The sequence below is a fragment of the Rissa tridactyla genome, chromosome 7 (assembly GCF_028500815.1).
Source record: "Rissa tridactyla isolate bRisTri1 chromosome 7, bRisTri1.patW.cur.20221130, whole genome shotgun sequence".
NCBI lineage: Eukaryota > Metazoa > Chordata > Aves > Charadriiformes > Laridae > Rissa > Rissa tridactyla.
This window is the reverse complement of record NC_071472.1, coordinates 40048194-40063154: the sequence shown is the minus strand read 5'-3', so window position 1 is coordinate 40063154 and position 14961 is coordinate 40048194. Positions and strand designations below refer to the sequence as shown.

Here is a 14961-nt window from a genome sequence, read left to right as displayed (position 1 = left end):
ATAGTTGGACTTGTTTGTTCAGCCATTACAAGTGTTGGAAGTTTTTGTTGGGAGTGGGCATTTTTATCTCATGAGTAAAATCTAGATAAGATGATGTAAAATATGTGCACTACATATCTGAATTAACCTAATTTCAATGTTTTATGTGATGCGATCTAGTTTTCATAGCTGATCTCTTATTTACTGTCAGTGTCTGCAGAGAGAAGAAAAACGGACATGTTGAATTTCACCAGCGTGTTGACAGAAGGTGTCAGAAGCCTTGCGCTCACCTTAATGGCTTGCAAGAAAAGGCTTGTGTTCAGGCCAGCTGCGTTTTAAGCATTACCATGTGCAGTCACAGGAAAAATGACTGTAGTGCTGGTGTAAAATTAGGGGCAGCTCAGGAAGTTCGCAGGCTTGCAGCTCTGGTCCTGTGGGATCCCCACCATACTAGTGCCTGTTGAGTATTTGTGATGAAGTGGTGAATATGTGGTGAATATGAACTCTTTTGTATTTTTGTACAACTGAGGAGTTTCCCAAGAGAATTGGGGGATGTGTGACTTTTTTTCCAGTGTGTTAAGTCTCTTGAATTTCATTGTGAGTCATACAATGTCTGGATGGGATTTAAGGATCTGGAGAACTTTCTGATTTTTTCCTTTTCAGTTTCCGGACTTGAGTCCTTCATCAAAATGATAAACTTTTGCCATTGTTTTCAGTGACTCCCACCAAGGAAGGGGATTAACTCTTTATCCTGAGGGTAATCAGTCTGTAGTTTATGAGCTGCTGCTTGTTTATGCTGTCGCATGACTGGCGATAGATTTCTGGTAGCCCAGGAGTTCCCGGGGAGAGGAGGACATGAACGAGCAGGGATGGTAGATGTCAGGATCACAGGGTCACTTCAGGACTAAATTATCTGAAAACTGGATGCCAGAACAATGTGGATTAAACTGAAGGGGACCTGGCCTGGCAGAAAGAGCAAAATACACTGTGTTAGGAAACTGAGTGGAAATGTAAGTGTGAGGGGATGTCAGGAACAACTGCCGTTTTTAGGTTTAATGCAGAATTTTGGAATTGGAGTTTTTCCCACCTACACTATGTGGGTGCCTTGCTCTCTGGCTTGTTTGTGTTTAAGGGTGTTGTAACTTGAAAACGTTGGTGTTCTTTGAAACAAACCTTTGGAAAGAGGCTGTTTTGGGTTGGCAAACCTGCCTTTTGGAGTTTTAACGTGGGTCTGTTGCAAGCATCCTCCTTTCCTGTTCAGTAGGAAGCATCCTGTTATTGTCTCTGCAGATGTGTCATAGTAGGGGCATGTTACTTGTTCTCACTGGGAGTTAAAAAGGCCTCAGTTTCCTTTTAGTTTTCAGAATTTAAGGTACTTGTGGAGAATCTTGCCTTGGGCACAGGGCTGCATGCTCTAAAACAGTCTTTCCTGTGATCACCATGCCCATTTGAATCAACCTTCCTGGAGACTTGCTATCAATCCCACATTCTGTATTTTTTGTGCACTTTTAAAACCACTGTGTTTCTCCGTCATTATTTATGAATTGTTTTTCAGGCTTCTTGTTTTGTTTGCTTATAAAAAGAAAATATGCCTAAAAGGTTTAAATTCCACCTCTTCTGCTCTCTTGTAAACAAAAAACCCCACCCATGCACAAACCCAAACAACAGTGTGTCTAGCACAGCAATTTTATCTTGGTTAGCAGTTGCCCTTTGCACTCAGTTAGGTTGCCTGGTTTTATTTTTGGGGGTGGACTGATCTTAGCTATTGGGAAAACATAAATCTCACCCGCAACATAATGGAGGTCCTGGAAATACTTCTTATAGTGTGTAGCATTCTCTGATGTTGGTTTGGCTACATAAAAGCATGGTTTGTTCTCAATTCTTTTTTTACTTTTGGAGAAGGTGAGAGTGCTGAGTGGTTTCTCTGTATATTCTGTCCACAGACCATGACTAAAACCTCTTTCAGTTCAAGCAATGGTACTGACTGTAATAGCAGTATATTATTTAGTTCTCTTCACTTGCCTCTTTGGTATCAGCAAAAACAAGTAGCTTTGATGAAATGCTTATACTGCCTCTGCTGGTGCTGACGATCCCCAGCTGAATTTTTTCCCATCCTTTGGGGTGACACAGTACAGCCCCAACATCTGCTTCCCAGTTACATTTTTGATCATACTTTGACTGTGCTCCTTGTGCCTTGTTTGTTCTTCAGCATTTCCTTCTTTCTTCTCATGCAAGTTGTGCAGGATTGGCCTCCTGCAGTTCAATCAGAACAGAGGAAATGCAAGCCAGTATCTCACAAATTTTGCCTCTGATGCAATTCCAGCATGTTTTTCCAGGGAAATTTAAATGAGATGTTTTATTCGTACAAAATCAGTATTGCTCTGTTCTCTTCCAATTCTAATAGTCCTGGATGAGTGCAGGAGATTATCTGCAGATTGAAGAGTCCTCTCAAGAGCAGTAAGTTTATGTGTAAGTTTTGTATTTCACCATACTATGGTACTGAAGATTAGAAACTTTTGCAAATGTGATGTGGTTTATATTGAGTTGCCAGTAGAAGAATGGATTTGAAATTCCTGTGGAGGATGTATGATGTTAGAGTCAAAAGCACAGAAACCAAGTAAAGATGCTTTGCAAAAGGAGCACACAGGAAGCGGGACAGACAGAAACTTTTTTTTTTCTACTTTCTTGTCTCGTTCCCAACAGAGAACCAGAGCAGGAGCTTCTACGTTAGCACCTGCTCTGACTTCCTCCTTCAGCAACAGGCCTGGTTATTTTTGTAACCCGTTGCGTTTTTTCGTTTTGTTTTGTTTTGTTTTTTCTTCTCTGAATTTGCAGAATTGATGAACTCACTGGTGCCTCTTTGAAACAGCTTTCTTTACTGAGTGAATGTTATGCTGTACTCTCTAACATCCCAGGAACAGATTTACAGATTTTTTTAATTTGTTTATTTTTAATGGCAATAGTAGGTTATCATTTGCACTTGAGTGACCATACTAGTTGCATGCAGCTCGCTTTAGGAGTGTGAGGATAGCTTATAGTGATTTTAATCTTCCTCTGAGGAGTTACGAGGTTTACTAAAGCATTTGTAGCGAAATAGACTTAGAGGCAAAAATGGTAAATAAATAATGCAAGATCAAACAAATATGAGTGACAGAGATGGGAATGGAATTTAGCAGTGCTCTCGCCTCGGATCCTGTAGATGCGAGCTCACACTCGCCATGAGCTTCCTGCCCTTCCTGTGTGGCTGGCTGCCTGCAAGGCATCAGCCCTGGGGAAGGGAGCTAGCCATTACCTGGTTTCATTTGCCTGCATCCAAAGTTAAAATGACCATGAGCAGCTCTCAAATCCATGTCGCCGTGCAGCTGCCCCAGTGCTCATGCAGCGTTGGGCAGCCTCGGCGGACAGGAGAGAGAAGCTAAAATTGCTTCCTTTGGCCTGAGCTTAAAACGTTTGTGCTTCGTTCAGTGGAAACTCTTCGTTATAGAGGAGCCTAAGGACATCATTATTGCAGTGTCATTAAATCCTGTTAGTTTAATTATGTAGTATGCTTTAAAGCCTTAAGAAATACTTGCATAGTATTTTAAAATGAAGCAAAAATATACATAATATATTTAACAGTGAATGGAATTAATTCAAGATTTAATATTGTGTTTAAGTAAAAAAAAATGCAGATGTTTTTGAGACAATAACTTGTAACTTTGCAGAGGATTTTTTTTTTAATATGTGGCAGTAATATATATGGGACATGATTTGTTTGTCTTAAGGTTACAATATTTAACTGTTCTTCTGTTACCTGCTGTGGTTTGGTATTGATTATGCATTCCCTTACTGCTGTGCTGATTTCATATAGTGTATGTATATTTTTTTTCTCATTTGCTTCCCCCTCCTCCTTGGTCTGTCTGAGGATAGCTCACCTTTCTCCCCAAAGTAGCATCTAGCTTGGCAGGCAATTCTGTCAGTGTGATTTATTTTCTTTCACCTGGGCTTTCTTGTTATAATGTCCTGGTTTGGGGGGTGGGTGGGTTGGTTAGTTGGTTGGCTTTTGAGAAAGCAATAGAAGTAAGCACCTGAACACTGCTGTTGGGTTTTTCTCAGTTATCCTCTTTGTTCCTATTTACCTTTTTTTTGTTAAAATTATTGACTAAGGTTTTTGTTACAGCCTCATTAAGCTTCTCTTGTTTAGGATTAGCTTTTTGCTGTCACAGCGTCCTGAGACAAATTCTAACTATTCCAGCCACCACAAATGTGTGAGCACATTATTTATTGGAACTCTGACTTGGGCCAACTAGGAATTTGGATCCCTCCTTTTTCCCGCAAACTGCATTTTATGACTTCCAGAAGCACAAATGTGCAAAAAGTGCTTCAATCCCACAGAAGTTCTTGGCAGGATGACCTGGTTAAAGCCTAAGTAACCAGGGCTACTTACTATGTACTGGTGAGAATGGGAAAACAAAGAGAAATAAGAAGGGGTTGTCAGAAAAAAGGATATTCACAAGATTACTTCATATGTCTCTTTTCCTAGCACAAAATCACTAATAGAATATATAAAATGTGAACAATTTATTATGGTACATGTTTGTAGAATTCTTTGAGTTTTGTTTTGATGGTAGTTCGCTTTATTTGCTTGCACATAGAATCTGGATTGAAACAGGACATTTCAATCTCATAATTTCTAATGTTCATTTTATCTGTGTAGGAGAGAGTTTAAGCTGGGTGTAAATTAGGTGGGCAGACAATTTATGTTAAAAAGGGGTGAAATTAAGTATTTTAGAGGTAACCGATCGGAGACTGCATCTATTCATACTACTTATGGTAGCTAAAGTAGACTGAAAGTTCTGAGATTTTGAGTTACATTTTATAATTTTTGCCCTGAAAATATTAGGATTCTCAAATTAGGTGATTCTCCGCTCATGCCAGGAAATGTCTAGCATCTTCTGCAGGGTGATGTATTACCTTTCTTTCATTGTTGAGGTAGTTGACACAAAATTCTGCGTGAAAACAGTTGTACTTGTGTGATGTTCCTATGCCGACTCACTGGCATTTGCTTTTTCTTATCTCTTTTGTGATGCTTCAGTACTCTTCACGGACTGGGGAACAGAGGATCACATATTCTGCCTGTGCAGAACCTACATACAGTGTCATCCAGGATTTAGATCCAGTAGTTATCCCAATAACTTAAGTAAAAGCACTTATTTTCCAGACGAATTTTGATTTTTTTACAGTTCTTTTAAGCTACCTGTGGCAAACTCCTGTACAACTTTAGTGGGAAAAAAACACCAGTCCTTTCTTTAAACAAGTAAGCTCAGTTAATGGTAGGATACTAGTGGAAGTTGCATAAATACTGCATTGTGTCGTCTCTGTTGCTTAAATTTACTGGATATTATTTGTTGAGTGGTACTGTTATGTCATTCATTTATTTAATATATAGATCGAGTAAAGTTTGCTGATAGCAGTGATGAGTTCAGCATTATAAAGTTAAGTTAATCACAATGTCATGTACTGGGAGGCATATCTTTTGTGTTACAAAATACGCCTGTTTGTAAACAGCAGTAAGATACATAGTAACTATACTATACTGACACAACTATATTTATAAAATAGCTTGAGTAAAAGAAATCTAAACTACTTAGTTGTCTTTTTGGGCACTGATTTGATATCTAGCTGGTCATTGCTGGATGGTGTTTTATTAGATTCCAATTGTTAGCAAACGATATTCATGGAAGCTTGTGGGAGGAAGTGTGGAGTAAGAACTTGGTTTCTTGCTGGTGAAGTTACTGGAATTCTTTACAAATCTGTAATGTGCATTAACTGATAGAGTTTGGTAGTTTCTCCAGCTCTGGGCTTTGTTACACAGAACAGAACGCCAGCTTAGCCTGGGAATAGCCAGTGAACATCGATTGTACTGGTTTGGGCAAGTTCTGTAGTTACAGAAATAAGCTGATGTGAAACTGGATGGGTATAATCAGATATCTTCTGAAAGCAACTGAGATGCTTGCAACATGAGGCAGAGCAGCTGTCAAAAATGTTCTTGTGCAAATGTGGTTATCTTTATTTTTGGACTAACCAGCATTTTGTCTTCACAGCAGCTATACTTCTGAATGGAAGTGGCTTGCAGACAGAGCTAGAATTGGCAGCCGTTGGACATGGCTTCAGGCCCAGATTTCAGAACTAGAATACAAAATCCAACAACTAACTGACCTTCACAGGCAGATACGTGCCACCAAGGTATTGTCTGTAAGCTCATAAATGGGCTTTTCAAATAATCTTTTGACAGTGTTTCTTGTAATATTTATTTGGTTCCTTGTTGTTGTTGTTGTTGTTGTTGTTGTTTGTTTTGCCCTAGAGTTCTTGCATCTGCACAGGCTATCACATGCAAAGGTAATGAGAAGGACATCAGGAGCTAAAAAGTATTGTACCCTAGAGGCACCAGTACAGGACTGGGAGTCAGGAACTCTTACCTTCCTATCTGTTACAGTTAGTGACTTTGTTAGTGACTTCCAGGGGCCCGGCACAAGGTACTGCATTTATCACACTAGTTTTTTCCCTCATCAGAAGAGGCACGATTTGGTTTTCAGGTGGGGTGGTTGGTTGTTCGCTTTTGTGTTGTGGGGTTTCAGGGTGGGTTTTTTTGTTATTTACAGTGCACGTTTATTCCGAGGATTAGTTAGTTAATGTTTGTACAGCGCTTTGAACAGGTCAAGGATTAATTATTACTAAAATTCCAATGTGTGTAACTCATGTACTAGTTTTTGTAAATCAAACTGGCTAGACAGTGGGAAAGTCACATTCCTAAAACATGAATACTCTATCTGTCAATTTAATGGGTTCCGCAGGTCATTCTCGTGTGCAAGAAGCCAAAACCTGTGATAATTCTGGTGGTGTGATAGTGAGGGGTTTTAGAGGAGAGCTCTTTGGCTCTCCATTGATGAGCGTCTTGTAGACTGTCTGATCTGTGCTGGGGTCAGATAAGCACAGATGGAGAGGAGCCAGAAGATGCTTTAGACTTTGTGTGGCTGAATGTGAGACTTGGAGGGAGTTTAAAAGGAGAGGGAAATCACCCCAGAGAGCATTTCCCTGTGATCATGTAAAGAAAAATTATTCCCTCTTCTCCTTTTACCCTCAAAGCCTTTCTTTTCATATCCAGCTTCGTCTCTCCTGCTCACAACTTTTCCCCAGTAATTGAAGAGCCTTTGTTTGAGGGTCTGCTCTGTCTCTACCCACAGAAATGAAAGGAGATTTTGTATTTTGGTGAAGGGTGAGAATGCTCATATTTTAATGTTGTCCTAAATACCAGGTACATGCACACTGTTACACCCAAAAGCTATCAGTCTTAAAGGTGACATAGGTCTCATGAGCTGCAGAAGATGGAGAAATAAATAAATGAGAGAAAGAACATTCTTTTAGTCATGTATTTTCTTTGCATTAGGTGGTATGTTGGCTTGGAGCCTAGTGGTCTTCCTGGTAGAGATCTTTAGTGACATTCCTTTTTGCAAACTTCATGCCCCTTTTACCAGCTGTGGTATTCAGTATTTGGCATTGTGTCCCATAGTGAAGGTAGACACATATTTCTTCGTCTGTGATTTTTTTTGCCTATGTATTTGTAGTACACCAGCGCAACAGCTACGGAAGGACACGTGGGCTGATAGAAGAGCTCTTTGTTTTCATTTAGTGGCTCCAGAGTAGTTACACAATATCATTAGAATGTGTGTGCTGTGTTTAATGGTTTCAGAGTGATTTTTATGTGTTTTGAGTGGAAAAAAATGTGATTCATAGCCAGTGAACAATGATTTCAAGCAAAATGCCACTCCTTTAGCACCATAACGCAATAGGAAGGGAGATGGTTAATTTGTGGGCAGTTTCCTGGCCTTCTGTAATGATTATTGTGTCTTCTCTGTCTCTTCCCTGTGCACACAGAAGTAGCAGCTCTGGATCTCTGAGAGTCTTTTCATTTGGAAAAAAGTCTATCTGCAAAACAAAACAATTCCGTTAAGGCGGGGGGAGAGAGTTCATTGCCAAAGCCTACTGGTTGTAACCCATTTAATTTATAATTCCTCATAAGTCATTATTAGTCTTTTAATTCTTTAGTCTTCCTCTTTTCTTCTGTGTGTGTTCCACCTCTCCCTTTTCGTACAGTCTGTCAATGTTCTCCTTCCTTTTCTGCTTCCCTCTTTCCGTGCTTGGTCAACAGGATTCTCAACTTAATAAAATTCCAGTGAAAGTGGGGGTTGCATCCCCCTCTTTTCACTGCTTTTCCTGTGTGCCTTCCTCCAGCTTCAGAATTTGTGGTTTAGACTTTAGCGAGTTATTTTCTTCGCTCGCTCTGTTGTCATGACCTATGATTCATTTACTAAAGAGATCTAAAGATTCTAAATTCTAAAAGAGCCTAAGGCTGTTGAGCTAGCTTTTCCACCTGTTGTGGCACATAAAAATTAGATCTATACTTGAATTTCCTTGAACGTACTGCCTAGTTTTAACTACTGTTGGTCTACGCAGTGTAGTGTGATCCTGTCTGGATTTGTTTCCATCTGCTGTAAATGGAAAAGCACAGATGATGGGCTACTACCTGATAAGGAACGCAGAAAATCTAGGGTTGACTTGATGGAAATTCAGAATCTCTGTGCCCTTTTTGGGCACTAAAGCAAGTTTTCAAGCACCTACATCTGGTTTTGGAGAATATCTTTGTTCTCAGTTTTGAATTTAAAACTCAAACAGGGAATAAGTTAGAGACACAGTGAGAACAGGACAATGTCATGTTTTCTCCCAGTCCCCCCTTTGGAGTCTCTTTGAGACTTGCTTTCGTGGGTTAGGACAAGTTGCTGCTGAGGAAGGAGTCAAGATATGAGTAAAAGAAATAATATAGTAAAAAGAAATAATATAGGTGTTCCTTGTGTTCACATAATGATAATCTTTATTGTTTTTAGTGGAATATTCTTACTAGAAAGAGAAATTAGAAGCAGTGTAATTGAATGGTCCCATTTTTCCAGTATCTGCTTGATATTTGAGTAACAGTCAGTACTTAAAAGCAAGTAAGTTCTTTCCCTTTTTCTTTGGAAAAAGCCTGCAGAGGTTTGATAGCCTTTTCTGAGTGTTAAATTTATTCGATCAAGATAATGACAAATTAAGAGACTATTTGAGGAACTGTTTTTAACTGTAACTGAGATGTTACGTAGGATTTTATTTGACACACTTCTATTTTTCTAATCTGTCATGTGGAAAATGCAATGGGGGTATTCTTTTCCTAATTCTGTTTATGAAACTGTTACTTCCCTACCATATAAAGCTATATTTATCTTATTAAGTGGCATTTTCGATGATAGACCACATCTGATACCACATTTGTGCAGATTGTCTTGAAAAGCAGTCAGATTGCTAGAATATTTAGGATAGTTAACTCTGTAATTACAAAACTCTAAAAATGCTCACCTTAAAAAAGTTAATTATTAAATTGTAAAATGCTTTTGTTTTGAATTGTATACATCTCTGCTACATAAAAAATAACAACCTTCATGTTTTGCTTAGAACATGGATAGGAATAAGAAAAATAGAGCACTTTCTAATTCCTCTGCAAAATTTCTTGGCTGCAAAGACTATAACCAACTTCAAATCAAAGGGTGGTTGTTTCTTACAGAAAAATCTCTTCTTAAATCAACAGGCAAATGATCGTATAGTTGCTCTAATAAGTATGAATTTCTGATTTGAATTTTGGCACAGATGTTTTAGCAGTGGTATAACACTAGAGTGATTGCAGTTATAAGGAGTAGCATAAATGGTACAGCTTTTCATTAATGAAGATACCTACTATTTCAATATTTTAGCTGTTAAGTGTATTTAAAATCTAGTTCAGAGAGTTACTGGGAGGATTTAAGGGGGATGTGCCAGGTTCTACTGCCCCTTAAAAATGATTTAGGAGGGTAAATCCATTGTCAACCAACTGTGTTCAATTGCTGTTGTCTAGGGGATGGTGATCTTAGAAGAATTCCCATTTCCAAAAGACATTTTGAAGAAGCAAACACAATTGACAGACCAAGAAGCTTTATTAAACGCTACAGGGAATTCGCAAGCTGCCATTGAAAGACAGGATTCTTTGCCGGAGCATGACTTTGAAATGTCACCCAGCAGTCCTACCCTGCTTTTACGAAACATAGAAAAACAGGTAAAGTAAAATGAGAACTGAACGGTCAATGGAGCCAAATGATTTGCTTCAGAAGTAGGGCAGGTTCCATGGTGATGACTTCCAAAAAGGAAGATATTTCACAGTCCCGAGAGTGGGTGCTGAGGAACTGAAGGGCTTAAATAACTACATTGTACACCAGGTTACAAATTAACCTTTTATTTCTGACGTGTCTGCATTACCGCTTTGTTTCCATCAAAGCGGCCACATAACAACTTCTAATAGCTATCCACAAACCTGCCTGTCCTTTCTAGTTAGGCTCGATGTGGAGTTGCCACAGTTTGTTTCAGGAAATACTTATGTGAGATGAAAGAGTTCAGCTGAACATGGAGGTATGTTGCACTTGAAAGAAAACAAAAAAAAAAGCCCCAACAGAATATAATTGTTGGCCTGCCTTTTCAAGCATCATAGGCCTCCAGTTCAGAGCTGAGGAATTCCAGGTACTTAAGTGCCATAGCGTAGGCGTAGCTGTGAGCTGCGTTTCAGTTCACGGTGTTCAAAACAGTCATTTCCAAGGTTAATTCCAGGAAATACGATATAGACTCCAGTAGGGCTTTCTTTTACTAGAAAGTACATAAAGAATGTGGCAGGATCACATTGCTGAAGGAGATACAGGAAATTTGTTTTCAGAATGAATTTATGCAGTTAGCGTAAAGCAAACCTGACAAAGCCAGTATAGTGCATTAATATGTTGCTCTGCTGCTGTACATAAATTCCTGGTCATATAGACGTGTTTTAAATGGGGTAAGAGTAGGTTTAGATACTAATGCCTGTTCCTGAATCTCTGTGCCAATTTTTCTTATTTGATAGTCATACTTTCCTGTTCTTAAAATGCTTCCCCTGTTTGATAGATCTTATCCACAACAGACAGGAGTGAGGAAGCAATGAAACAGGAAACTTATATACGCAGTGCTGGCAATTGCACAAGGTAAACCGAAGAGCATTTTTAGAATGTGGTGAATATCCCCTCTTTAAGTGGTTATTTGGGGAATTAAATGCACTTTTCAGTGAGAATTTGACAATTAAAGTAATAGTAGTGTGTTTCCTGGTCCCTAAGTAGCTACAAACAGAGGTCCACCAACTTTGGTGATCTAAAAATTACTTGGAAGTAAAGGAGTTCTTCATTTAATGCATCTCGCAGATTACATCAGATTTCTTCCCTTTACACCACAAAAAGCTTTGTGGTTTGATTTGCTTTTTGACTATCAGTTCTGTAAATCAACCTTAACTCTGGAGGACTGAGTTTCTTCTTGTTTGATGTCAGGAGCAGCGATGCTGTAGGCTGACATACATCCCCAGATATTCCCACAGATTTCTTCAGTCTTTTGTTAAAGTATTTATTAGTTAAAAATAAATAATTTTACTTGTGAACAAAAAAAATTCATAATACAAAGTGACTGAGCCGGGCAATTTTTATTAATACTGTTTTCAAGTCCTTTTCACAGCTATGCAACGTTTTAAAAACATGTATGTTTTTCCTTGCAATTTGGAAGTCTGCCATTTTTTCGATCCTTTTATATTCAGTAGAGACTTTGCTCCTTACAGACTGAATTCTGTTGAGATTTTTAAATCTATCTGGCATCTTGTTTGCTTTGTCCGGACCCTTTGTAATTTGCTTTCTATTTCTGTGCTTTAATATCTATCCCTGAATATTTTATTCTGACAAGAAATTTTTAACTGACTGCATCACTTAAACATGAACAGAAAAGACATGAGTTGTAATAAAATGGAAAATACTTTTTCTGCCTCTTTCTGCATAAATGGTAGTGCCTCAAAATGTGACCAAAACTTACTGGGTAACCTTTAGCAATTTTTGTTTTAAACAGTCTCAGTTCTGAATGAAAATCCTACAAAATAATGTAAAAGTTTACCAAAAAAAGTATGCTATTTCAGATACATTTAATTTCTGGTTAGCGTGCAGCACACAGTTTCCTCTAAGAAAGCTATGTTTACTGTCAGAATAGCCTTTAAGGTTTGACATTTAAAACAAAAAAATCATTGTGAAATGTTATCTGGAGTCAGTCCACAATTCATTGCTTTATAAGGAGTAATTCTTAGTCTTAACAAATTAGCTGCATTTGGTTTGGGGCAGTTCTGAAAATCTGGGCTTTGGTGGGCTTGGGGCTTCTTGTTGCTATTTTTGAGGATACCAGAAGATTTTAGCCATTCCGTCTGTAGTTACAATAGTCCTCCTGTAGTTACACTTCCTTTTATAAAAACCTTTGTCAATCTACAGTGAGCAATGAAGAGGATTCTTTTAACAAGAAAAACACTTGGAGTGAACAAAATGTACAATGAGTAGACAGCAGACTTTTCCCCCGCCCTGATGAAATGCTTGCTGAATAGCCAGTTAGCAGCTCTGGGCTGCAGCTGTTGGAACATCAGCTGTAAAGTGCTCTGGTTTCTTTTGCCTCTTAAAAAACCTTTGGTTAAAATTCTACGGTCACTAATGTGTTTTGTGTACTACTTATTCAAACGTATCAACAATGTCCTTGGCTGGTTGTTCAGGGTTGTGTTGGCTTTTTGTTGGTGTTTTTGTTGGTGTTGTTTGTTTGTATAGTTGAACATAACACTTGTGAAAGAAAAACATGCCACACTTGATTAGAAGAAACTAAATATGATTATTCCATGATGTATGCGACTGGAATCCTGAGTAGGAAAACAACAAAAACCCAGGACCTTTGAGCTCTTGAGTCTGAATGGAAGTCTGACTACCTTTTTATTTTTCTTATTTTTTCCAGAGCGCGCAACTAAGTGAAATCATCAGCAGCCTAATTGCTCCACTCAGTCTGTCTCCAGCTTCTTCATCTCTTTCATCCAAGACCTGTAAGCACAGACAGCTGGTCAATGGCATCTCCTTCAGGTAGGTGATAGCATGGTAGCAATTTTTTTGAGAACAGCTTTTGGTTATGTTATATAGATGAAACTGATAATCATTACAGTAGTAAATCAAGAAGAGAGAGCTGCTTTCTGCCAGCTTCAAGAGAAGTCAAGTCTTGCTTGTAAGGTTGAAAGTAGTAGGGTTTTGTTTTTTTCTTAAAGACATCATAAAAGTATGCAACCACTGTAAGTGCACTGAAGTACTGGGAAGATGAACATAGCTGTGAAGTAGTGAAAGGATACAGTAAGTAACGCACTACTCCAGATTATTTCAGACTTAATGCATTCTGTCATCATGAGTGCGACTGTATTTCTGGAAAAGCGTCGAACTAGACTTCACTAGTACAGTAGAATACATAAGCAATGTCAGGTGTGCCTCAGCGTGGGTCAGTGTCAGGTTTTTGTGGCAGCTTCATTCATTTTAAGCACATCAGTCTTCAATACAAGGCCAAATTTATCTTTTCCAGCTATTTTTTCAGGAATTTGGAGATAATATTTTTCCATTTGTGGTCTGTTTTTCTGGATGGATATACCTTTCAGGATGACTGTAGCAGCTTGAAATTAATATTGTAGAAAAACGTTTCTCAGTACTACTCCATGCTTCTTAGTAGTTTAATCTTTATTCGAAGATTTTAAAATACAGTACAGGCTGTAATCGGTATTAGTCTCAAAACTGCATTAAGGTAATTGACTACAGTCCTGTCTTACAGAAGACCTAGGCCTGTATGCTATTTCTCCAGAGATACTGGTAACGTGATTTTTGAGGATGGAGGGGTTGCTGTTATTCATAGGTCTTAATTAAGATCAGGCGGATGAAGAAAGTGTTCCCTAGTAGAGCTGGGGGCTTTATGGCAGTGTCTGCAGCACGAGGTAATTCCCTGGCTCCCAGCTCCAAGAAGAGCTGGCCACACCGTCTTTGCCGCAGAGGCTGTAGCCTCCCACAAAGAGATTATAATGAGCAGCTTGGATGCGCAGCTTATTTAACTGCTGTCTGTTCCAAAGCAATTGTGTGACTGTGCCCTAAATTTAAGGATGAAGGGGTCCTGTCATGTAGCATTCATACTCCTGACATATCAGTTGTTTGCAGATAATGTAGGGGAAAATCAGTGAATTCCTCTGAGTTTTGGAATAAAAATAGTCTTGAATTAGGAGTTGCTAGTAGAGATGGGTATGTGGAAGAAGAGAGTAGTTCAGGCTGTTTGAAGGCTGTGTCTTGAATCTGTGACTTTTTCATGAAACGGGTGAGGAAGGGTTCCTGCTTTTAAAAATGTTTTTAGGAGCCTATGAAGTTGACTTCATGATGAGGGACTCTAATGATGTAACTTCAAGCTGTTTCTCTTCTGATCTATCAGGCACTGTCCAAAATCAGTCTTACTTCCATTTTATGAGCAACACAGTGTTTGCTCATGGACCACTCTTTCTAAGGCTGTTTGTTTTCTACTTATGATCTATAAAAGCCCAAAGAAAAATGGGAAGAATTGGAAGATTTTCTCAGTGCTGTAGCTCTAAACTGGAGTTGGTGAGTTAGGTGTTGGAAGGGAATCTGAGAGACTTGAGAGCTTTCTAGATGTCATCTTAAAAATCAGTTAAATCATTAAAATTAATTTTCCACTTCTTGTGAAGTGTTTTGAAGTCTACAAATAAATACTGTTCATTAAATATGGTAATTAAGCATGATATAGAATGGTTATCATGAGAATCCTGCAGGGAAATTCATTGCCTCCTACTTCTTGGTTTTTTGACTGAATTTCAGTTTTTTGTGGTATTTTTTTTGTAGTAGTTTTGTGTGCAATTAATTGAGACAATTACATACTACAGTTAACTTCATTTCTTGGCTCCTTCTCCTCTCGCTCTTTCTAGAGCTTGCTCTGACTGTATTAAATACTTGAGAAAGTAGAAATAAAAATCAAATGAAAAATAAGGTGATTGAT

General features: G+C 38.5%; 1 protein-coding gene across 8 annotated transcripts in view; it reads left to right on the top strand.

The window, feature by feature from the left end:
- The window catches only part of KANSL1L (KAT8 regulatory NSL complex subunit 1 like), a 61627-nt gene that overhangs the window by 13376 nt on the left and 33290 nt on the right, over positions 1–14961 (top strand). For 6 of the 8 annotated variants that reach the window (XR_008467861.1, XR_008467862.1, XM_054210256.1 and 3 more), the window contains exons 3-5: positions 6063–6204; positions 9935–10132; positions 12892–13013. Coding sequence is in view for 6 of the 8 variants with exons in the window: in XM_054210256.1 (XP_054066231.1) it covers positions 6063–6204; positions 9935–10132; positions 12892–13013 (462 nt within the window). In the remaining 2 variants the exon portion in view is untranslated. The remainder of the gene's footprint in view (positions 1–6062; positions 6205–9934; positions 10133–12891; positions 13014–14961) is intronic. The other 2 variants (XM_054210255.1, XM_054210257.1) reach the window with 2 other exon arrangements.